The sequence below is a fragment of the Ranitomeya imitator genome, chromosome 6 (assembly GCF_032444005.1).
Source record: "Ranitomeya imitator isolate aRanImi1 chromosome 6, aRanImi1.pri, whole genome shotgun sequence".
Taxonomy (NCBI): Eukaryota; Metazoa; Chordata; class Amphibia; order Anura; family Dendrobatidae; genus Ranitomeya; species Ranitomeya imitator.
Genome location: NC_091287.1, coordinates 181,112,305 through 181,135,918, shown reverse-complemented (window position 1 = coordinate 181,135,918; position 23,614 = coordinate 181,112,305). Strand labels below are relative to the sequence as shown.

Below are 23,614 nucleotides of genomic sequence, written 5' to 3'. Positions count from 1 at the left end.
AACATACAACATACACCATGCAACATACAACATGCACCATACACCATGCAACATGCACCATATAACATGCAACATACAACATGCACCATACAACACACACCATGCAACATGCACCATGCAACATACAACATGCAACATACAACATGCACCATGCACCATACAACATGCACCATGCAACATTCACCATGCAACATGCACCATACAACATTCACCATGCAACATACACCATAAAACATGCACCATGCAACATTCACCATGCAACATACAACATTCACCATGCAACATACAACATGCACCATGCAACATACAACATACACCATACAACATGCAACATACACCACGCAACATACAACATACACCATACAACATACACTATGCAACATACAACATACACCATGCACCATACACTATGTAACATACACCATGCAACATACACCATGTAACATACACCATGCAACATACACCATGTAACATACACCATGCAACATACAACATGCAACATACACCATGCAACATACAACATACACCGTACAACACGCAACATACAACATACACAATGTTTGTTTTATTTTATTTTGCCTCTCTATTGCGGAGATATTACTTTGTGAGTTAACTTTAGTTAAGTCCAAGTGGGTATTATTAGATACAATTTATTGTGGGCATGTACTTCTTTTCCCTAACACCCACTTCGACTTTGAAAAAGTTAACTCTTAGGCCGGTGTCACACTAAGGCTGCCATCACACTAGCAGTATTTGGTCAGTATTTTAAATCAGTAATTGTAAGCCAAAACCAGGAGTGGAACAATTAGAGGATAAGTATAATAGAAACATATGCACAACTGCTGCATTTATCACCCACTCCTGGTTTTGGCTTACAAATACTGATGTAAAATACTGAAAAAATACTGCTAGTGTGACAGCAGCCTAAAGAGAAATATGGACGAGTGTGAGGCACAAAAAGAACGCATTGCACAAGGACCAATGATTCTCTATGGGGCAGCTCCCATCAGCCGTATATTTTTCAGACGTATTTTACGGGCTGAGAAAATCTCAGTAAGCTGCGATTGTCAGCGTAGAAAAATACGGATTAGACACGGACCATCAGTGTGACTTGCGAGAAATTCGCACCGGTGTCCTGTAGAAAAGCCGGCAATTCAGTGCGATGTACAGTATTGACACCTGTCGATTATTAACCAGGCTTAATGTCACCTTACAATAGCAAGGTGACATTAACCCCTTATTACCCCATATGCCAATGCCACAGGGCAGTGGGAAGAGAGAGGCTAAGTGCCAGAATAGGCGCTTCTTACAGATGTGCCTTTTCTGGGGTGGCTGGGGGCTGATGTTTTTGCCAGTGGGGAGGCCAATAACCATGGTCCCTCTCTAGGCTATTAATATCTGCCCTCAGTCACTGGCTTTCCCCCTCTGGGTGAGAAAATTGTGCGGGAGGCCATGCCAGTTTCATCCGTGAATTAACCCTTTAATAACTCTAACCCGTGAATTAACCCTAACACATATAGCTCCCAAATTTTGCACACACACACACTACTAACATTATTAGTGAGGGATAGGGTTGAGCGAAACGGGTCGTTCATTTTCAAAAGTCGCCGACTTTTGGCAAAGTCGGGTTTCATGAAACCCGATCCGACCCCTGTGCGGGGTCGGCCATGTGGTACGCGACTTTCGCGCCAAAATCGCGTTTCAATGACGCGAAAAGCGCCATTTCTCAGCCAATGAAGGTAAACGCAGAGTGTGGGCAGCGTGATGACATAGGTCCTGGTCCCCACCATCTTAGAGAAGGGCACTGCAGTGATTGGCTTGCTGTCTGCGGCGTCACAGGGGCTATAAAGGGGAGTTCCCGCCGACCGCCATGTTACTGCTGCTGATCTGAGCTTAGGGAGAGGTTGCTGCCGCTTCGTCAGAAGCAGGGATAGCGTTAGGCAGGGTCCATTAACCACCAAACCGCTTGTGCTGTAGCGATTTCCACTGCCCAACACCACCTTCGGTGTGCAGGGACAGTGGAAGCTACATTTTTTTTTTTTTCCCCCTCAGCGCTGTAGCTCATTGGGCTGCCCTAGAAGGCTCCCTGATAGCTGCATTGCTGTGTGTACGCCGCTGTGCAAACCAACTGCTTTTTTCAAAGCACAAATCCTCTTGTTCCTTACTTTCTGCACAGCTATCTTTTTGGTTTGTACACACTTTTTATTTAATTTGTGCATCAGTCCACTCCTTATTGCTGCCTGCCATACCTGGCTGAGATTACTGCAGGGAGATAGTAATTGAAGGACACTCCCTGTTTTTTTTTTTTTTTTTGTGGGAGATTAAGATTGACATTTCTGCTAGAGTGCCATCCCTGTCTGTGTCATCTCTCACTCAGTGGGCCATAGAAAGCCTATTTATTTTTTTGCTTGATTTGGGTTATAAAATCTACCTGAAAAAATCACTACATCAATCAGTGGGAGAAAAATATTGGCCTCAGGGCTTGTGTGCCACTCTTGACTCCTGTGTGCATCATCACTCACTCAGTGGGCCATAGAAAGCCTATTTATTTTTTTGCTTGATTTTGGTTCTAAAATCTACCTGAAAAAATCACTACATCAATCAGTGGGAGAAAAATATTGGCCTCAGGGCTTGTGTGCCACTCCTGACTCCTGTGTGCATCATCACTCACTCAGTGGGCCATAGAAAGCCCATTTTTTTTTTTTTTTTGCTTTATTTGGGTTCTAAATTCTACCTGAAAAAATCAATAAATCAATCAGTGGGAGATTAATATTGGCCTTTGGGCTTGTGTGCCAGTCCTAAGCGTGCCATCTCTCTCTCTCAGATAGTGGGCCATAGAAAGCCTATTTATTTTTATTTTTTTTTATTGGGTTTATAAATTTTCCCTGGAAAAAAAAAAAAAAAGTGGGAGATTAATATTGGCCTCTGGGCTTGTGTGCCAGTCCTGAGCGTGCCATCTCTCTCACAAATAGTGGGCCATAGAAAGCCTATTTATTTATTTTTTTTTGGTTTTATAAATTCTCCCTTAAAAAAAAAGGGAGATTAATATTGGCCTTTGGGCTTGTGTGCCAGTCCTAAGCGTGCCATCTCTCTCTGTCTCTCAGATAGTGGGCCATAGAAAGCCTATTTATTATTTTTTTTATTGGGTTTATAAATTTTCCCTGGAACAAAAAAAAAAAAGTGGGAGATAAATATTGGCCTCTGGGCTTGTGTGCCACTCCTGACTCCTGTGTGCGTCATCTCTCACTCAGTGGGCCATAGAAAGCCTTTTTTTGTTTTATTTGTTTTCTAAATTCTCCCTGAAAAAATCATTTTATTTTCTTTGGTTTCTAAATTCTTCCTGAAAAAATCATTTTATTCTATTTTTTTTTTTCCTAAAGTCTCCCTGAAAAAAAAAAAAAAAAACAAATCAGTGGGAGATTAATATTGCCCTTTCTGCTTGTGTGCCAGTCTTGACTCCTGGGTGTGCCATCTCTCTCTCTCTCTCTCCAATTGTGGGCCATAGAAAGCCTATTATTTTTTTTAGCTTGATTTGGGTTCCAAAATCTACCTGAAAAAATCACTACATCAATCAGTGGGAGATAAATATTGGCCTCTGGGCTTGTGTGCCACTCCTGACTCCTGTGTGCGTCATCTCTCACTCAGTGGGCCATAGAAAGCCTTTTTTTGTTTTATTTGTTTTCTAAATTCTCCCTGAAAAAATCATTTTATTTTATTTGGTTTCTAAATTCTTCCTGAAAAAATCATTTTATTCTATTATTTTTTTTCCTAAAGTCTCCCTTAAAAAAAAAAAAAATCAAATCAGTGGGAGATTAATATTTACATTTGTGCTTCAGTGACAGTCCTGCGTGTGTGGCATCTCTCTCATTTGTTGCCACCAACAACAGAGTGTGTAACATTGTGCCTGATTTTCGTTGTGGTCTCACTCACCTGTAAAGGGGTAGCTAAATCATACTGAAGTTATAGCTCACCGTGTAATTTGTGTGACAGCAACAAATACCGTTAGTTTGTTTACGTTTTTAAAACAATGAGGAAGTATGGTGGAAGAGGTCGTGGCCGGGGGTGTTCATTGTCAGCTGGTAATGAGGGTAGTGGTAGTGGTGGAGCATCAGCTGGTCGTGGGAAAAAAAATATTGCACCTAAGTCTGGAGCTGTGGAGCCAGGTTCGTCGTCTGGCTACACAAGGCCTCGAACGCTCCCTTTTCTGGGAGTAGGAAAACCGCTTTTAAAGCCGGAGCAGCAAGAGCAAGTTTTGGCTTATCTTGCTGACTCAGCCTCTAGCTCTTTTGCCTCCTCTCGTGAAACTGGTAAATGTCAAAGCAGCGCGTCGTTAGTGGATGTTCATGGTCAGGGACAAGTCGCTTCCTTGTCCTCTTCAGCAAAAACAACAACAGAGAAGAATGCAGCAGGCGACACAACGGGTTACTCCATGGAGCTCTTTACACATACCGTCCCTGGCTTAGAAAGTGAAGCAGTTAACAGTCCATGCCCATTACAAGTTGAATCTGACATGGAGTGCACTGATGCACAGCCACAGCCAGACTACTATGCTGGTCCTTTGACTCAGACCACAACATTGCCCTCGCAGGGTGCTGATCAAGAATCAGACCCTGATGAGACTATGTTGCCCCATCACGAACGCTATGCCACCGACCGACACGGTGACACAGACGAAGTTGCACACGAGCTACAAGAAGAGGTAATAGATGACCCAGTTCTTGACCCCGATTGGCAGCCATTGGGGGAACAGGGTGCAGGCGGCAGCAGTTCTGAAGCGGAGGAGGAGGGGCCGCAGCAGGCATCAACATCGCAACAGGTTCCATCTTCCGGGCCCGTATCTTGCCCAAAACGCGTGGCAAAGCCAAAAGCTGTTGGAGGACAGCGTGGCCATCCGGTTAAAGCTCAGTCTGCAATGCCTGAAAAGGTATCCGATGCTAGAAAGAGTGCAGTCTGGCATTTTTTTAAACAACATCCAATTGATCAGCGCAAAGTCATCTGTCAAAAATGTTCAACTACCTTAAGCAGAGGACAGAATCTGAAAAGTCTCAATACAAGTTGCATGCATAGACATTTAACCACCATGCATTTGCAAGCCTGGACTAACTACCAAACGTCCCTTAAGGTTGTAGCACCCTCGGCCAATGAAGCTAGTCAGCAACGCAACATCCCTTCCGGCAGTGTAGGGCCACCATTTTCCGCACCACCTGCAGTATCTGTGCAGGTTTCTTTGCCAGGCCAAAGCAGTCAGGGTCAGGGAATCACCAGTTTCGTAGTAGGAAACACTGCATCTAGGGCACCGGTGGCAACAATACCATCTCCCACCGTCTCTCAGTCTGCCATGTCCACCGGCACCCCCGCTAGTTCCACGATCTCCAGCTCTCCAGTCCAGCTCACCCTACATGAGACTATGGTTAGAAAAAGGAAGTACTTAGCCTCGCATCCGCGTACACAGGGTTTGAACGCACACATAGCTAGACTAATCTCGTTAGAGATGATGCCCTACCGGTTAGTTGAAAGCGAAGCTTTCAAAGCCCTGATGGACTACGCTGTACCACGCTACGAGCTACCCAGTCGACACTTTTTTTCCAGAAAAGCCATCCCAGCCCTCCACCAGCATGTTAAAGAGCGCATCGTCCATGCACTCAGGCAATCTGTGAGCACAAAGGTGCACCTGACAACAGATGCATGGACCAGTAGGCATGGCCAGGGACGTTACGTGTCCATCACGGCACACTGGGTAAATGTGGTGGATGCAGGGTCCACAGGGGACAGCAAGTTTGGGACAGTTCTGCCTAGCCCACGGTCTAGGAAACAATTGGCTGTAGCCGTTCGCACCCCCTCCTCCTCCTCTTCGTCCTCCTGCAAAAGCGAGAGCTCGTCCACAGACCGCAGTCGCACAACCACTCCATCCGCAGCTGCCACTGTTGCACACCAGGTCTCCCATTATGGGGCAGCTACTGGCAAACGTCAGCAGGCTGTATTGGCTATGAAGTGTTTGGGCGACAACAGACACACCGCGGAAGTTCTGTCCGAGTTCTTGCAGAAAGAAACGCAGTCGTGGCTGGGCACTGTAGATCTTGAGGCAGGCAAGGTAGTGAGTGATAACGGAAGGAATTTCATGGCTGCCATCTCCCTTTCCCAACTGAAACACATTCCTTGCCTGGCTCACGCCTTAAACCTGGTGGTGCAGTGCTTCCTGAAAAGTTATCCGGGGTTATCCGACCTGCTCCTCAAAGTGCGTGGACTTTGCTCACATATCCGCCGTTCGCCCGTACACTCCAGCCGTATGCAGACCTATCAGCGTTCTTTGAACCTTCCCCAGCATCGCCTAATCATAGACGTTGCAACAAGGTGGAACTCAACACTGCACATGCTTCAGAGACTGTGTGAACAGAGGCGGGCTGTTATGTTTTTGTGGGAGGATACACATACACGGGCAGGCAGTAGGATGGCAGACATGGAGTTGTCAGGTGTGCAGTGGTCGAAGATTCAAGACATGTGTCAAGTCCTTCAGTGTTTTGAGGAATGCACACGGCTGGTTAGTGCAGACAACGCCATAATAAGCATGAGCATCCCCCTAATGCGTCTGCTGATGCAAAGTTTGACGCACATAAAGGATCAGGCGTCTGCAGCTGAGGAAGAGGAAAGCCTTGATGACAGTCAGCCATTGTCTGGCCAGGGCAGTGTACAGGACGAGGTAGCGGGCGAAGAGGAGGAGGAGGATGAGGAGGATGATGGGGATGATTATATTTTTAATGAGGAAGCTTTTCCGGGGCCACTGGAAATTGGTGGCGCGGCAAGGCCGGGTTCTGGTTTTTTGAGGGACACAAGTGACGTGGATTTGCCTGAAACTGCCCCTCAACCAAGCACAACCGCAGATTTGAGCACTGGAACTTTGGCCCACATGGCGGATTATGCCTTACGTATCCTCAAAAGGGACACACGCATAACTAAAATGATGAATGATGACGATTACTGGTTGGCCTGCCTCCTTGATCCTCGCTATAAAGGCAAATTGCAAAATATAATGCCACATGAGAACTTGGAACTAATATTAGCAACCAAACAATCAACTCTTGTTGACCGTTTGCTTCTGGCATTCCCTGCACACAGCGCCCGTGATCGTTCTCACACGAGCTGCAGGGGCCAGCAGACCAGAGGAGTTAGAGGGGCAGAAATCAGAAGTGGCGTTGGCCAGAGGGGTTTTCTGACCAGGTTGTGGAGTGATTTTGCTATGACCGCAGACAGGACAGGTACTGCAGCATCAATTCAAAGTGACAGGAGACAACATTTGTCCAGTATGGTTACAAACTATTTTTCATCCCTTATCGATGTTCTCCCTCAACCGTCATTCCCATTTGATTACTGGGCATCAAAATTAGACACCTGGCCAGAATTGGCAGAATATGCATTGCAGGAGCTTGCTTGCCCGGCAGCTAGTGTCCTATCAGAAAGAGTATTCAGTGCTGCAGGTTCAATACTAACAGAAAAAAGGACTCGTCTGGCTACCCAAAATGTAGATGATCTAACCTTCATTAAAATGAACCACAACTGGATTTCGAAATCTTTTGCCCCACCTTGCCCGGCTGACACCTAGCTTTCCTATGAAAAGGTCTTGCCTGTGGACTATTCTGAATGCCTTTTCCAATCTCGTAATTTTCTGCACCTGATTGTCCAGCATACGACATGTTTACACCTCACTAAATGGCCAAACTCCCCACACGGGGCCGTGGTATCGACACTTGGCGACAGCACCCGTGAGAGTGCAGTTTGTCTGAAGAGGTGGGTGAGCCCGCTTTTGGTCGACGGCACTGCCACTGGGTCCCTCCTAGTACAATAAAGTGTCTCTGGCGGTGGTGGTGTGCACCCAACGTCAGACACACCGTTGTAATGTGAGGGGCCCTGGGCCTGTACCGCCGGCCACAAGACAGTTTCCCCCCACCCCAGCTCAAACAGTGCTCTACCACTTGCAAAATTATCTCACAGCTCCACCAATGTTTAGTCTATGCGCTGACATCCTTCAATGCCTGCCACTGACAATACCATTGTATTGACATTTTTGTTATGTTAGGCCTTCGATGCCTGTCTGTGGTCACTCCTTCCACTAGGCCTCCACTGACCACACCACTGCTGCCCGTGTACCCCTGTAACCAATTTAAAATTGCCTACAGCCATGTGTTATTATTTTAGGCCTTCGATGCCTGTCTGCGGTCACTCCTTCCACTAGGCCTCCACTGACCACACAACTGCTGCCCGTGTACCCCTGTAACCAATTTAAAATTGCCTACAGCCATGTGTTATTATTTTAGGCCTTCGATGCCTGTCTGCGGTGACTCCTTCCACTAGGACTCCACTGACCACACCACTGCTGCCCGTGTACCCCTGGAACCAATTTAAAATTGCCTACAGCCATGTGTTATTATTTTAGGCCTTCGATGCCTGTCTGCGGTCACTCCTTCCACTAGGCCTCCACTGACCACACCACTGCTGCCCGTGTACCCCTGGAACCAATTTAAAATTGCCTACAGCCATGTGTTATTATTTTAGGCCTTCGATGCCTGTCTGCGGTCACTCCTTCCACTAGGCCTCCACTGACCACACCACTGCTGCCCGTGTACCCCTGGAACCAATTTAAAATTGCCTACAGCCATGTGTTATTATTTTAGGCCTTCGATGCCTGTCTGCGGTCACTCCTTCCACTAGGCCTCCACTGACCACACCACTGCTGCCCGTGTACCCCTGGAACCAATTTAAAATTGCCTACAGCCATGTGTTATTATTTTAGGCCTTCGATGCCTGTCTGCGGTCACTCCTTCCACTAGGCCTCCACTGACCACACCACTGCTGCCCGTGTACCCCTGGAACCAATTTAAAATTGCCTACAGCCAGCCCAATTTTTTTATTTTAGGCCTTCGATGCCTGTCTGCGGTCCATTCTTTCTACTACTACTACACTGACCAGGGCACTGCTGCCCGTGTACCCCTGGAACCAATTTAAAATTGCCTACAGCCATGTGTTATTATTTTAGGCCTTCGATGCCTGTCTGTGGTCACTCCTTCCACTAGGCCTCCACTGACCACACCACTGCTGCCCGTGTACCCCTGGAACCAATTTAAAATTGCCTACAGCCATGTGTTATTATTTTAGGCCTTCGATGCCTGTCTGCGGTCACTCCTTCCACTAGGCCTCCACTGACCACACCACTGCTGCCCGTGTACCCCTGTAACCAATTTAAAATTGCCTACAGCCATGTGTTATTATTTTAGGCCTTCGATGCCTGTCTGCGGTGACTCCTTCCACTAGGCCTCCACTGACCACACCACTGCTGCCCGTGTACCCCTGGAACCAATTTAAAATTGCCTACAGCCATGTGTTATTATTTTAGGCCTTCGATGCCTGTCTGCGGTCACTCCTTCCACTAGGCCTCCACTGAACACACCACTGCTGCCCGTGTACCCCTGGAACCAATTAAAAATTGCCTACAGCCATGTGTTATTATTTTAGGCCTTCGATGCCTGTCTGCGGTCACTCCTTCCACTAGGCCTCCACCGACCACACCACTGCTGCCCGTGTACCCCTGTAACCAATTTAAAATTGCCTACAGCCATGTGTTATTATTTTAGGCCTTCGATGCCTGTCTGCGGTCACTCCTTCCACTAGGCCTCCACTGACCACACCACTGCTGCCCGTGTACCCCTGGAACCAATTTAAAATTGCCTACAGCCATGTGTTATTATTTTAGGCCTTCGATGCCTGTCTGCGGTCACTCCTTCCACTAGGCCTCCACTGACCACACCACTGCTGCCCGTGTACCCCTGGAACCAATTTAAAATTGCCTACAGCCATGTGTTATTATTTTAGGCCTTCGATGCCTGTCTGCGGTCACTCCTTCCACTAGGCCTCCACTGACCACACCACTGCTGCCCGTGTACCCCTGGAACCAATTTAAAATTGCCTACAGCCATGTGTTATTATTTTAGGCCTTCGATGCCTGTCTGCGGTCACTCCTTCCACTAGGCCTCCACTGACCACACCACTGCTGCCCGTGTACCCCTGGAACCAATTTAAAATTGCCTACAGCCATGTGTTATTATTTTAGGCCTTCGATGCCTGTCTGCGGTCACTCCTTCCACTAGGCCTCCACTGACCACACCACTGCTGCCCGTGTACCCCTGGAACCAATTTAAAATTGCCTACAGCCATGTGTTATTATTTTAGGCCTTCGATGCCTGTCTGCAGTCACTCCTTCCACTAGGCCTCCACTGACCACACCACTGCTGCCCGTGTACCCCTGGAACCAACATCAGAAAATATAAAAATAAGTATTTTGCTTATAAAAAAGAAAATACTGGAGAGATATCAAATGCAGACATTTTAACATTAGAAACAAACACATACAACAAAAATCTGGTACAGTACTAAAAATGGCCACCAGCTACAATAACTTTCTCCTGCAAGTAGTTAACTGAAAGGTTTTTTCAATTTTAAACACAGATATGGCATCCACCGAGTGTTGTCCTGTCGCGTCTTCTTTATATTATTGCCAAGAAGATGCAAAACAATGAAAATAATAAAATCATTATTTACCAAAAAAATAGAGTAAGTCAAAACCACATTGCAAATAAACATTCATTACAAATAAAGAAGCAGGGCGCGTCCGAGGGTGAGTATATACCTAATAAGAATATAATCACCCTCGGACGCGCCCTGCTTCTTTCCGACAGCCTTCCTTCCTAAGAATCAGCCCTTCCGTGGTGTAGAGAGAGGGTTTGTTACACTCCTAGGTGTTCCCCAGGTTGCCTTTCCTGAGCTTCGATCTTCCGGCTCTCGTTTAGTAGTTGTTGGAAACTACGCTGCATTGGGCCTACAAATTGGGTATGGGGTGTAGAGAGATGGTGTGTTCCACTCCAAGGTGTTCCCCAGGTTGCCTTTCCTGAGCTTCGATCTTCCGGCTCTCGTTTAGTAGTTGTTGGAAACTACGCTGCATTAGGCCTACAAATTGGGTATGGGGTGTAGAGAGATGGTGTGTTCCACTGTAGAGAGATGGTGTGTTCCACTCCAAGGTGTTCCCCAGGTTTCCTCGCCAATGCTTCGATCATCATGCTCTCGTTTAGTAGTTGTTGGAAACTACGCTGCATTAGGCCTACAAATTGGGTATGGGGTGTAGAGAGATGGTGTGTTCCACTCCAAGGTGTTCCCCAGGTTTCCTCTCCATTGCTTCGATCTTCATGCTCTCGTTTAGTAGTTGTTGGAAACTACACTGCATTAGGCCTACAAATTGGGTATGGGGTGTAGAGAGATGGTGTGTTACACTCCAAGGTGTTCCCCAGGTTTCCTCTCCATTGCTTCGATCTTCCGGCTCTCGTTTAGTAGTTGTTGGAAACTACGCTGCATTAGGCCTACAAATTGGGTATGGGGTGTAGAGAGATGGTGTGTTACACTCCAAGGTGTTCCCCAGGTTTCCTCTCCATTGCTTCGATCTTCCGGCTCTCGTTTAGTAGTTGTTGGAAACTACGCTGCATTAGGCCTACAAATTGGGTATGGGGTGTAGAGAGATGGTGTGTTCCACTCCAAGGTGTTCCCCAGGTTGCCTTTCCTGAGCTTCGATCTTCCGGCTCTCGTTTAGTAGTTGTTGGAAACTACGCTGCATTAGGCCTACAAATTGGGTATGGGGTGTAGAGAGATGGTGTGTTCCACTGTAGAGAGATGGTGTGTTCCACTCCAAGGTGTTCCCCAGGTTTCCTCGCCAATGCTTCGATCATCATGCTCTCGTTTAGTAGTTGTTGGAAACTACGCTGCATTAGGCCTACAAATTGGGTATGGGGTGTAGAGAGATGGTGTGTTCCACTCCAAGGTGTTCCCCAGGTTTCCTCTCCATTGCTTCGATCTTCATGCTCTCGTTTAGTAGTTGTTGGAAACTACGCTGCATTAGGCCTACAAATTGGGTATGGGGTGTAGAGAGATGGTGTGTTCCACTCCAAGGTGTTCCCCAGGTTTCCTCTCCATTGCTTCGATCTTCCGGCTCTCGTTTAGTAGTTGTTGGAAACTACGCTGCATTAGGCCTACAAATTGGGTATGGGGTGTAGAGAGATGGTGTGTTACACTCCAAGGTGTTCCCCAGGTTTCCTCTCCATTGCTTCGATCTTCCGGCTCTCGTTTAGTAGTTGTTGGAAACTACGCTGCATTGGGCCTACAAATTGGGTATGGGGTGTAGAGAGATGGTGTGTTCCACTCCAAGGTGTTCTCCAGGTTGCCTTTCCTGAGCTTCGATCTTCCGGCTCTCGTTTAGTAGTTGTTGGAAACTACGCTGCATTAGGCCTACAAATTGGGTATGGGGTGTAGAGAGATGGTGTGTTCCACTGTAGAGAGATGGTGTGTTCCACTCCAAGGTGTTCCCCAGGTTTCCTCGCCAATGCTTCGATCATCATGCTCTCGTTTAGTAGTTGTTGGAAACTACGCTGCATTAGGCCTACAAATTGGGTATGGGGTGTAGAGAGATGGTGTGTTCCACTCCAAGGTGTTCCCCAGGTTTCCTCGCCAATGCTTCGATCATCATGCTCTCGTTTAGTAGTTGTTGGAAACTACGCTGCATTAGACCTACAAATTGGGTATGGGGTGTAGAGAGATGGTGTGTTCCACTCCAAGGTGTTCTCCAGGTTGCCTTTCCTGAACTTCTATCTTCAGGCTCTCATTAAATTGTGGTTAAACGGAACAACTGCATTTGGCGTACTAGTTGGTTTGGGGCCTACTATCGGTGTCTGCCGCTCCTTGCTGTTCTCCTGGTTTCCTGTCCTGAAATTCCGTTTTCAGGCGCTCGTTAAGTAGTTGTTAATGTTAGACTGCATTTGGCCTACTAGTTGGGTTGGGGCCTACTATCGGTGTCTGCCACTCCTTGCTGTTCTCCTCCACTGAACAAAGCTGTGCCGCCTGTTTACTACTGTTGCCAATTTTGAACTGCATTTCGACTACTTACTGATTTGGGCCTACTCTCTGTGTCAGCCTCTCATTCCAGTTGTCCTCCACTGCAATGCCCCCTGATTAGTCCTGTGTTACCAATTTTGAACTGCATTTAGCCCACTTTATTCTTTGGGCCTATATCTGTGTTTCCTCCTCATCCTGCCCATTGCCCAGCCAGTGATAGATGAGTCTGCTGGTACATTGACCCATAACGCAACATTTCCCGTGCACGCTACACTGCAAGATTGTGACCCTGCTGAAAGTCAGGTCCCCCTTCCCGCATACCATACCACCTTACACGGGGACAAACAGGAAGGTGCAGATGAAAGTGCAGGTTCCTTCATCAGGTGGGGGGAGGAATACTAGTTGGCGACGGCACTGGCACAGGGCCTCTCATGGTACGCAAAAGTGTTGCTGCCGGTGGGAGGCGCCCCCGCCGTGCAAACACAACGCTGTACTTTGAGGGGCCCTGTGCCAGTGCCAATGCCAACGAGTGGGGCCCCCCTGCTTGCTCAGGTTCACAGCACTTGCAAAGTTGAAATACTTACCTCTCCCTGCTCCACTGCCGTGACGTGGTCCAGATTTCCTGGGCCCACTAATTACTTGAACCAGCCCTACCCACCACAACTTTAGCCAAATGACCCCCAATTTCAAATGCCTTCCAATTATTATAAGGTAAATTATGCTTGACAAGCTTCATTAAGAAGAATGGATGGTTTTGACATTAAAATGGGCACTCTAGGTGTTTTCCTGGCCCCCACTCACTGCCGACTATGCTGCCCCATTGACTTGCATTGGGTTTCGTGTTTCGGTCGATCCCGACTTTACGTCATAATCGGCCGATTTCACTCGACCCGACTTTTGAGATAGTCGGGTTTCGCGAAACCCGGCTCGACTCTAAAAAGGTCAAGGTCGCTCAACTCTAGTGAGGGATATATTAAAATAAATTGCTGGCTTTTATGCTATCTAGCTCTGTATGAAACAAATATATATATATATATATATATATATATATATATATATATGTGTGTGTGTCTCACTGACACACATATATATATATATATATATATATATATATATATATATATATAGACTGTATATATGTTTTCATGAATATTTGAGCCCATTGATTCATTATATGTCCATTTTGCAAGCCAGCGAGAAAATCTCACCGTACGGATGTCATACGGATGACACACGGATACTTTTTGGAGAAAAAAAATCGCATCCTCGCATTGAATACGGATGACATATGGATCACTGTTCATGAACATTTCTGCGTATCTCAGCTGTAAAAAACGGACTGTATTTTTATACATTAAGTGTGACGCCGGCCTTAACGTTTCAAGTATTTTGATTGCTAATATCTCCACGATAGAGAGGCAAAAAAACCAACACAAAACATGTTTTATTACATTCTGCAGTCATTATTACATCCTGTGACCAGTTGAAAATTAAGTGAAATGTCCTGTATACTTACAATTGAGTGTAAAGAGGACCTATCACCAAATTTTTCTTTTAGACTAGACACAGGATATGATAGTGGCTGCAGAGTGGAATAAAAATATTTTGTTATTAATAAAGTATTTGCCACCTAATAAGTTCCATTTTTAAAAAAAATAAAGTTAGTGTTGTCAGATATTTTTCACCAAGGCTGGGTACTTCATCTCTCTATATGATGCTGACCAATTATAAGCAGGCAGCAACAATCAAAGTTGAAAAAAAAGGCATCCCACCATGGCTTAGAGCAATTTCCTTTGATGTGAGATGTAATGATACAGCTCTGATCTCCTGCATGAGTCAATGTGGAAAGAAGGGAAGCACAGCTAAGTTTAGCAATTTTACATTATAACCTCTTCGATCAGCTCTCCTGATTAATGTGTGTGTCAGTATTCAATACTGTCATTACATCTCACAGAGGCGTAATTTGCCTGCTCTGGACTACTCTAGTGTAGTATGTAATTCCACCATGCTCTAATCTCACTGCAGACTCAGGGCAATTACAACTTGTGCACAACAGACAAAAGTCTGATACTGACACTTTGAGTTCACGTCTCTGGACAGGTGAGGGGAGGATCAGTACAGCAGAGCTGACAGTGCTAGGAGAGAAGGAGAGCTAGGAGGTTTCTAATGTGACACAGCTAAACTCAGCTTTGCTACCATATCCCTCCCCCATGGGCCTTATCTGAAAGGTTTTAGTCACCTCTGCTTGCTAATAATGCAGGAGGTTCGACCCGAAGATCAGAGCTCTCTCATTACATCTAACACACTAAGAAATATTCTCAAGCTAATGTGTGGGCATGTTCTGATTTCCTTTTAGGGGTTCTAAATAGTTGTAGGACATTGTAGGTTTCCTTGAACCAAGCATTTCGTCTCTATGGGACAAGGGGAAGTCCAGGTCTCGCAATCCTAGAGCCTAAAAAGCTCAAGGTCCAAGGAAGCATAGCTCTATCATCTCTGTTCTTGTAAAAACAGATGACGTTGGAGTTACTATACTTTCACTGTAGATATGGGATTATGAAATAAAATTATCTGACGGATAATTGTTGTGGCACCTCTTTATGTCCAATATAATGTAATATATTATAATCATACATAAATATATATATATATGTATACATATATATCGTAACATGGTGAATTAAATAAATTACCTCAGATGTCATAATGAAATAATCCATAAGTGTGGTGATTCTGTAAACTTTAACAGAATCTATATGTGGTGAAGTGACAATACCCCCTGAAACAGGTAGTTCTGTGAGCAGTGATACCATAGTAAATAGACTTGTTGGAGGGTTAAAAAGGAGAAATTGTACAGCAAATGCTCTTGTTCTTCTGTCTATCCACTGTTGGTTCCTTACATTCGATAGTGCTAAATGAGTCTCATTCCTATAATTGCAAAGATAAAAGTGTTAAAAGCAGACATTATATAATTACACACAAAAACAAAAAAAATATTTTAGTCAGAACTGACCTGAATTTCAATGACATTTACCTTGATCGGCCTAGATTTATAATTGAACCTCTTTCTTCATAGCACTGAATTTTACCACACTGGTAAAAATTTTGATTTTGGATCTTCATTGAACCATATTTATCTTTGTCACTACTTGATAGATGTGAACGAGTACAGTCGGAAAAGTTTGATGTTGAAAATGAAGAAATCTAAAAAAATGTAAGAAGATTTCATTGTAATCATCTATTTTTAGCACACAAAAAGTATATATCCACTTCTGTAATATTTGTATTGCACCTTAAAATTAGTTGTAACGTTGTAATCGCTCTGCAGTGAGATTAGAGCATGGTGTAATTACATCCCACACAAGAGTAGTCCAGCACAGTCAGATTACGCCTGTGTGGGATGTAATGACAGTATTAATTACTGACACAGTCATTAATCAGGAGAGCTAAGCCAAGATATATGCAAACACTGAAAACATTGAATCTAAACTGTTCTACTGTACATACCTCTTTTGAGCTATCAGCCTACAGTTAAATGGACAAACATGTCTCTCCCGGCCATAAGCCTACAAATTCAAATGCTCAAGAGAGGTATGTACAGTAGAACAGGGACCCATCAGAGGGAGGTCAACTTGCTGTTGTTGATGGGCATACAGGAATTGGCAAATTTATGCGTTAAGAACCTTCATTTTTGTAAGTTAATCTTACTGAGCAATGACACAGGTTAGATTCAATGTTTTCAGTGTTTACATGTACAGTATGTTGGCTTATATAGAGTGTTGCAGTGTTTTCTTTTTCTATATAATGCAGCTATCACAGCTTGCACCTTTTCACAAATACATATACATACAGCTATTGCCGAAAGTGTTGGCACCCTTGAAATTGTTCCAGAACATGAAGTATTTCTCCCAGAAAATTATTACAGTTACACGTTTTGCCATACACGTTTATTTCCTTATTGTGTATTTGAACAACAGAAAAAAACAGGAAAAAAAGGCAAACTAGACATAATTTCACACAAAACCACAAAAATGGGAGGGACAAAATTGTTGGCACCTGTCCAGAATGGTGGGTAAACACTAAACAACTTTGTTTTAAGCCGGTACTGCTTGATGAAAATCACATCTGAAACCAGATGAAAAGCGGAGAAGTTGACTCAATTTGTGTGTCGGTGTGTACCATACTGAGCATCGAGAACAAAAAGAATTAACAGAAAGAGGAGAAGAGTACTGTCAAAGGACTTGAGAACCAAAATTTGTGAAAACGATCAACAATTTCAAGGATACAAATCCATCTCCAGACATCTTGATGTTCATTTATCCACGGTGCGCAATATAATCAAGAAGTTTGCAAGCCAAGACACTGTAGCTAATCTCCCTAGACAACAGAGAAAATAGATGAAAGGTTGCTTGCAAAGTGGGATAGTCTGGATGGTGGATAAGCATCTCCAATCAAGTTCCAAAAAATTCAAGATGTCCTGCAGGCTAAGCGTGCATCAGTATTAATGCGAACTATCCATCAACATTTGACTAAAATGAAATGCTGTGGCAGGAGACCCAGGAGGACTCCACTGCTGATACAGAGACATAAAAAGCTAGACTGCAGCGTGCCAAAATGTACCTAAGCCAAAATCCTTCTGGGGAAGCGTCTTATTGATGAGTCCAAGATAGAGCTTTTGGTAAAGTACATCATTCTACTGTTTACCAAAAACGGAATGAGGCATACAAAGAAAAGAACACAGTGCCTACAATCAAATATGGTTGAGGTTCTTAGATGTTTTGGGGTTGCTTTGCTGCCTCTACGACTGGGTGACTTGTCTGTGTGCAAGGCATCATGAAGTATAAGATTATGAAAGGATAATGGGTCACAATGTAGTGTCAGAGAGTTGGGATTGCATTCTAGGACATGGGCCTTCCAGCAGGATAATGACCCCAAACTTACTTCAAGAAGCATCTATAAATGAATGGAAACAAAGTGCTGGAGACTTCTGAAGACGCAAACAATGAGTCCGGATCTACATCCCATTGAACACCTGTGGAGAGGTCTTAAAATTGCCTGCTTCCTGTGACCCCGCACCACCGCAGCTGCCTGCCCCCCCAATAAGCTCACTTCAGATAATAAGACACACCCTCATTTTCATCCCAAATTTGGAGGGCAAAAAGTGAGTCTTATAATCTGAAAAATACGTTCTCTACATATAGTGGGGAAAATAAGTATTTGATACACTGCCGATTTTGCAAGTTTCCCACCTACAAAGAATGGAGATGTCTATAATTTTTTTATCATAGGTATATTTTAACTGTGAGAGACAGAATCTAAAAAAATCCAGAAAATCACATGTGTTATTTTTACATAATTAATTTGCATTTTATTGCATGAAACAACTATTTGATATAATAGAAAAACAGAACTTAACATTTGGTACCGAAATCTTTGTTTGCAATTACAGAGGTTACAGATGTTTCCTGAAGTTCTTGACCAAGTTGGTACACACTGCAGCATGGATTTTGGCCCACTCATCCATACAGATTTTCTCCAGATCTTTCAGGTTTCTGGGCAGTTGGTGGGTAACATTGAGTTTCAGCTCCCTCCAAAGATTTTCTATTGAGATTAGGTTTGGATACTGGCTATGCCACTTAAGGACCTTGAAATGCCTCTTATGGCTCCTTAGTTGTCCTGGCTGTGTGTTTCAGATCATTGTCATTGGAGGACCCAGCCGTGACCCATCTTCAGTGAGGGAAGGATTCCACTGATTCTGAGAATTTTTTTTATGTCATACTGTACTTCATGATAGTGGTAAAATTTATTTGATATGACTTGCATTTATTTGTAAAAAACTGAAATTTGGCGAAAACTTAGCAATTTTCAAACTTTGAATTTCATGCCCTTAAAGCAGAGACTTGCATCACGCAAAATAGTTAATAAATAACATTTCCAGATTGTCTACCTTACATAATCAGAATTTTTTAAATACTTTTTTTTTGTTAGGAAGTTAAAAGGGTTAAAAGTTGACCAGCGATGTCTCATTTTTCTAACAGCATTTACAAAACCATTTTTTATGGACCATATTACATTTGAAGTGACTTTGAGGGGTCTATATGACAGAAATTTCCCAAAAATGGCACCCCTGAAGGATCTCAAAACCACATTCAAGAAGTTTATTAACCCTTTAGGTGCTTCACATACATTTTTGGAATGTGAGAAAAAAAGATGAACATTTAACTTTTTTTCACCAAAATTTTACTTTGGAAATATTTTTTTTTTTTTCGCAAGGATGACAGAAAAAAATGGACCCCTAAATTTGTTTTTTTAAATTTTCCTGAGCATGCAGATACACCATACGTGTGGAAAAACCATGGTTTGCACACATGGCAGAGCTCAGAAGGGAAGGAGTGCCATTTGACGTTTTTAATGCAAAATGTGCTGGAACAATTAACAAACACCATTTTGTGTTTGGAGAGCTCCTGATGTGTCTAAACGGTGAAAATCATCTCCCACAAATGACATTATTTTGGAAACTAGACCCATCAGGGAACTTATCTAGATGTATGATGAGCACATTGAACCCCCAGGTGCTTCCCAGGTGAGGGAGAAAACTACTGCTTGGGCACATGGCAGGACTCGGAAGGAAAGGAGCGTCATTTGACTTTTTGAATGCAAATTTTCTGGAATCATTAGCGGACGCCATGTCCTGTTGGAGAGCCCCTAAAGTGCCTAAACAGAGGATACTCCCCACAAGTGACTACATTTTGGAAACTAGACCACTAAAGGAATGTATTCAGATGTGCTTTGAGCACTTTGAACCCCCACACGCTTCACAGAAGTTTATAACGTTAAGCTGTGAAAATAAAAAAAAAAAATCACATTTTTCCCACAAAAATAAATTTTAGCCCCAAATATAGCATTTTCAAAAAGGTAACACAAGAAATTGAGCCATACAATTTGTTGCACAATTTCTCCTGAGTACGCCGATACCCCATATGGGGGAGAAAATTACTGTTTTGGCGCACAGCAAGACTCATAAGGGAAGAAGCGTCATTTGACTTTTTGAAAGCTAAATTTGCTGGAATAATTAGCAGACGCCATTTCCCATTTGGAGAGCCACTGATGTGCCTAAACAGTGGAAATTCCCCACAAGTGATCCCATTTTGGAAACTAGAACCCTCAGGGAATGTATTTACATGTGTGGTGAGCACCTTGAACCCCCAAGTGTTTCACAGAAGATTAGAACGCTGAGCAATGAAAAAAAACAAATTTCCCCACAAAAATCTTATTTTAGCCCCATTTTTTATTTCCACAGGGATAACAGGAGAAATTGCACTATACAATTTGTTGTGCAATTTCTCCTGAGTACGCAGATACCCCAAATGTAGAGAAAACTACTTTTGAGACAGTGCAAAGTTCATGAGGGAAAAAGCGCCATATTGGAGCTCAGATTTTTCTGGTTTGAGGGTGCCATATCAAATTGGCAGAGCCCCTGAGGTGCCAGAACAATAGAAATTCCCCTTATGTGAAGTAATTTTGCAAACTACAACTTCCAGTTTATTCATCTAGGGGTGATCATATTGACACCACATGCCTCACAGAAATTTATACCATTGATTGGTGAAGAAAGAAAAAATGACATTTTTATCACAAAAATGTTGTTTTAGCACCAAGTTATTAATACTTCTAATGGCTAATAGGAGAAATTTTTACAACAAACTGAGGTCCATTTTTTCCTGAGTGTGCCAATACCATACATGTAATTGAGAAATACTTTTCAGGCACAGTCCAAAACTCAGAAAGAAGGAGCGCCATATTATAGTGCAGATTTTACTGTTATAGTTTGCAGGTGTCATGACCCAGTGGGAGAGCCCCTGAGGTGCTCGCACAGTAGAACACACCATAAGTAATACAATTTTACAAACTACACCTTTGAACAAATTCATCTAGGGGTGCAGTGATCATATTGACTGCACGGGTATGTCACTAAATTTTATACCATTGTGCAGTGAAGAAAAAATAATTACATTTTTACCACCAAAATATAGTTTTAGCCACAGATTTTTCATTTTCACACAAGACGTAGGTAAAAATGGCACCACAGTTTGCTCCACAATTTCTACTGAGAATGGCAATACCCCATATGTGGCTGTACAGTACTGCTCAGCCACATGTCGAGACTCGGGAGGGTTGGAGCGCTACTTGCCTCCTGGAGTGCAGATTTTCCTAGAATAGTTTGTAGACTCCATATAAAGTGCCCCTAAGTGCTAGAAGAGCAAAATCCCTCCCTCAAGTGACCCCATTTTGGAATTTATACCCCTCTGGGAATTTATCTACAGGTACAGTGATGATTTTGACTACTTCCAGAAACAAGTAGCAGTGGATGTTGCTGAAAATGGCAAACTACCATTGTAGTGACCAATACATTATAATGGCCAGTACGCTACACCCAGCTCAAGCTTCTGGAGATGCGCACCAGTAAATTAGGCGGGTTCTCATCGCTACAGAGATGCCAAACATGTGGATGCTATGTGTGCTTTAGGCATGCTGGGGCTCAAAAGGGAGGGGGGGGGCATTTGGATTTGGGAGCGCAGAATTTGCTGAATTTCTTTAGGAAGGTGAGGAGCCATTTCGCTTTTCCAGAGCCTTTGAACTATGAGTTTCGTGGAAGTCCCCTATATTTCCGTTGACAGATGACAGATCTGAGTGGGGACTTGCCTTTTTTGTGGATTCAGTTGAAATTTTTGTTAGGAACATTTTGCATAACATTTGGGATCACATTTATCCAGCGCTTAACGCTGAGCACTTACATGGGGATTTCCATCTAAATCTCTGAGTGACATGATTCAGATGAAAGTTCCGAGGGATCCATTCACTATAATGAGGCGGCTCTGTCTGGCCTCTGTTCAGCGGTGCCCTTTTCAAAAGTGCACAAAAACTGTGGTTGACTGCGCCTAAATGCTTGCCTAAAAAGATGGACACTGCCGGATCACAGGCCAGACAGTGTCCACAGTGCATACAACTGCCTCATTATAAGGAATATTCTATCGGGAGTCCCATCTGAATCAAGTATTTCAGAGATTTACATAGAAACCCTGGTGTAAGCGCTCAGTGCAGAGCACAGGATAATTGTGCGCCAAGCCTTACTGCATTCTATGGGAGGCAGAATGAACAAATCAACAGCAGGTGAAGAATTGGTTTTGTTTATTTTTCACGCAGTTCCTCCTGCGGTATAAGTGATTAGGCGACTTTATTCTTTGGGTCGGTGCGATTACAGCGATACCAGATTTAGATCTGTTTTTTATGTTTGGCTGCTGTCACACACTAAAATACATATTTAGACATTTATAATTTATCATTTATAATTTATAATTTTTCCATATTTCAGGTGACAGAGTCATGTAGGGGCTTGTTTTTTGTGGGATGAGTTGTCATTTTTATTGGTACCATTTTCGGGCACATTACTTTTTTTTATCACTTTCTATTCTGATTTTTGGGAGGCAGAATGAACTAAAACCAGCAATCCAGGAACTGTTTTTTGGGGGGTTATTTTTATGTATTTCCGCATGTGGTAAAATTGATAACCTAGCTTTATTCTTCAGGTCAGTATTATTATAGCGATACCACATTTATATAGCTTTTTATGTTTTGGCACTTTTCCAGAATAAAAATAATTTTATAGAAAAAGTAATTATTTTTGCATTGCTTTATTCTGAGGATGAAGCTGGGTGATGGCTTGTTTTTTGCAGGACAAGATGACATTTTCAGAGGTACCATGTTTACACTGTAAAGTTGTAAGTTGTATTTTAGATGATTATCTTTATTATTGATCAACAACTATGTTCTTAATCAACCCAAAAGACTCAAATATCAAAGCTTAATATTTTTGGAAGTTAGAGTGGTTTTTTTTTAGATTTGTCTATCTTAGGAGGATATCTGTTTGTGCAGGTAACTATTACTGTGCAAAATTATTAGGCAACTTAATAAAAACCAAATATATTCCCATCTCACTTGTTTATTCTTACCAGGTAAACCAATATAACTGCACAAAATTTAGAAATAAACATTTCTGACATGCAAAAACAAACCCCCCCACTGGTGACCCCATTCTGGAAACTACACCCATCAAGTATTTTATTCAGGGGTATAGTGAGGATTTTTAACCCAAAGGTACTATACAGAATTTTATAACATTAGGTCGTCATATTGAATATGTTGTCAGTATTGTTGAGCGCAAGTGCTCTACTAAAGTTTACATGGGGGGGTTCCGATATTCATCAAATATTGAGCAAGATCAAGCATCCCCAATGTAAACTCGAGTAGCAAGCACTGGCGCTCAACACTAGTCGTCATATTCTCATACTTTTTTTAAGTTTTGAAAAAACCTTAACCCCAATGCTAACCCTAACCATAGCCCATCTGAAGCCTATCCCCAACCTCAACCCTAACCCCAACAAACGAAATAAATAAAAATTATAAAATAATAAAAATGTAACCTGACTAAGAGGATGACACAGGTGAGGGGTGATACTCTTATTATTAGCATTTGATCACTTTATAGGGTTTATCACAGTTATCAAAATATACCAACAGAAAAAATCCCTGCTGTTGCCAGGTACAGGCTGGCAGATATCGGCGGGCGCACTACGCATGCATCTTTCTTTTTTTTTTCATGAAGAGTAGGTGGGGGGCCGGATGACGAAGCTGGAGA

At 43.4% G+C, this 23,614-nt stretch overlaps 1 protein-coding gene across 1 annotated transcript in view; it reads right to left on the bottom strand.

Annotated features, from left to right (window-relative positions):
- Positions 1 to 23,614, bottom strand: part of PKD1L1 (polycystin 1 like 1, transient receptor potential channel interacting) — a 528,440-nt gene that overhangs the window by 165,472 nt on the left and 339,354 nt on the right. The window contains exons 41-42 of the mRNA XM_069732261.1: positions 15,953 to 16,122; positions 15,612 to 15,846 (exon numbers count right to left, since the gene is read on the bottom strand). Coding sequence (XP_069588362.1) covers positions 15,612 to 15,846; positions 15,953 to 16,122 — 405 coding nt within the window. The remainder of the gene's footprint in view (positions 1 to 15,611; positions 15,847 to 15,952; positions 16,123 to 23,614) is intronic.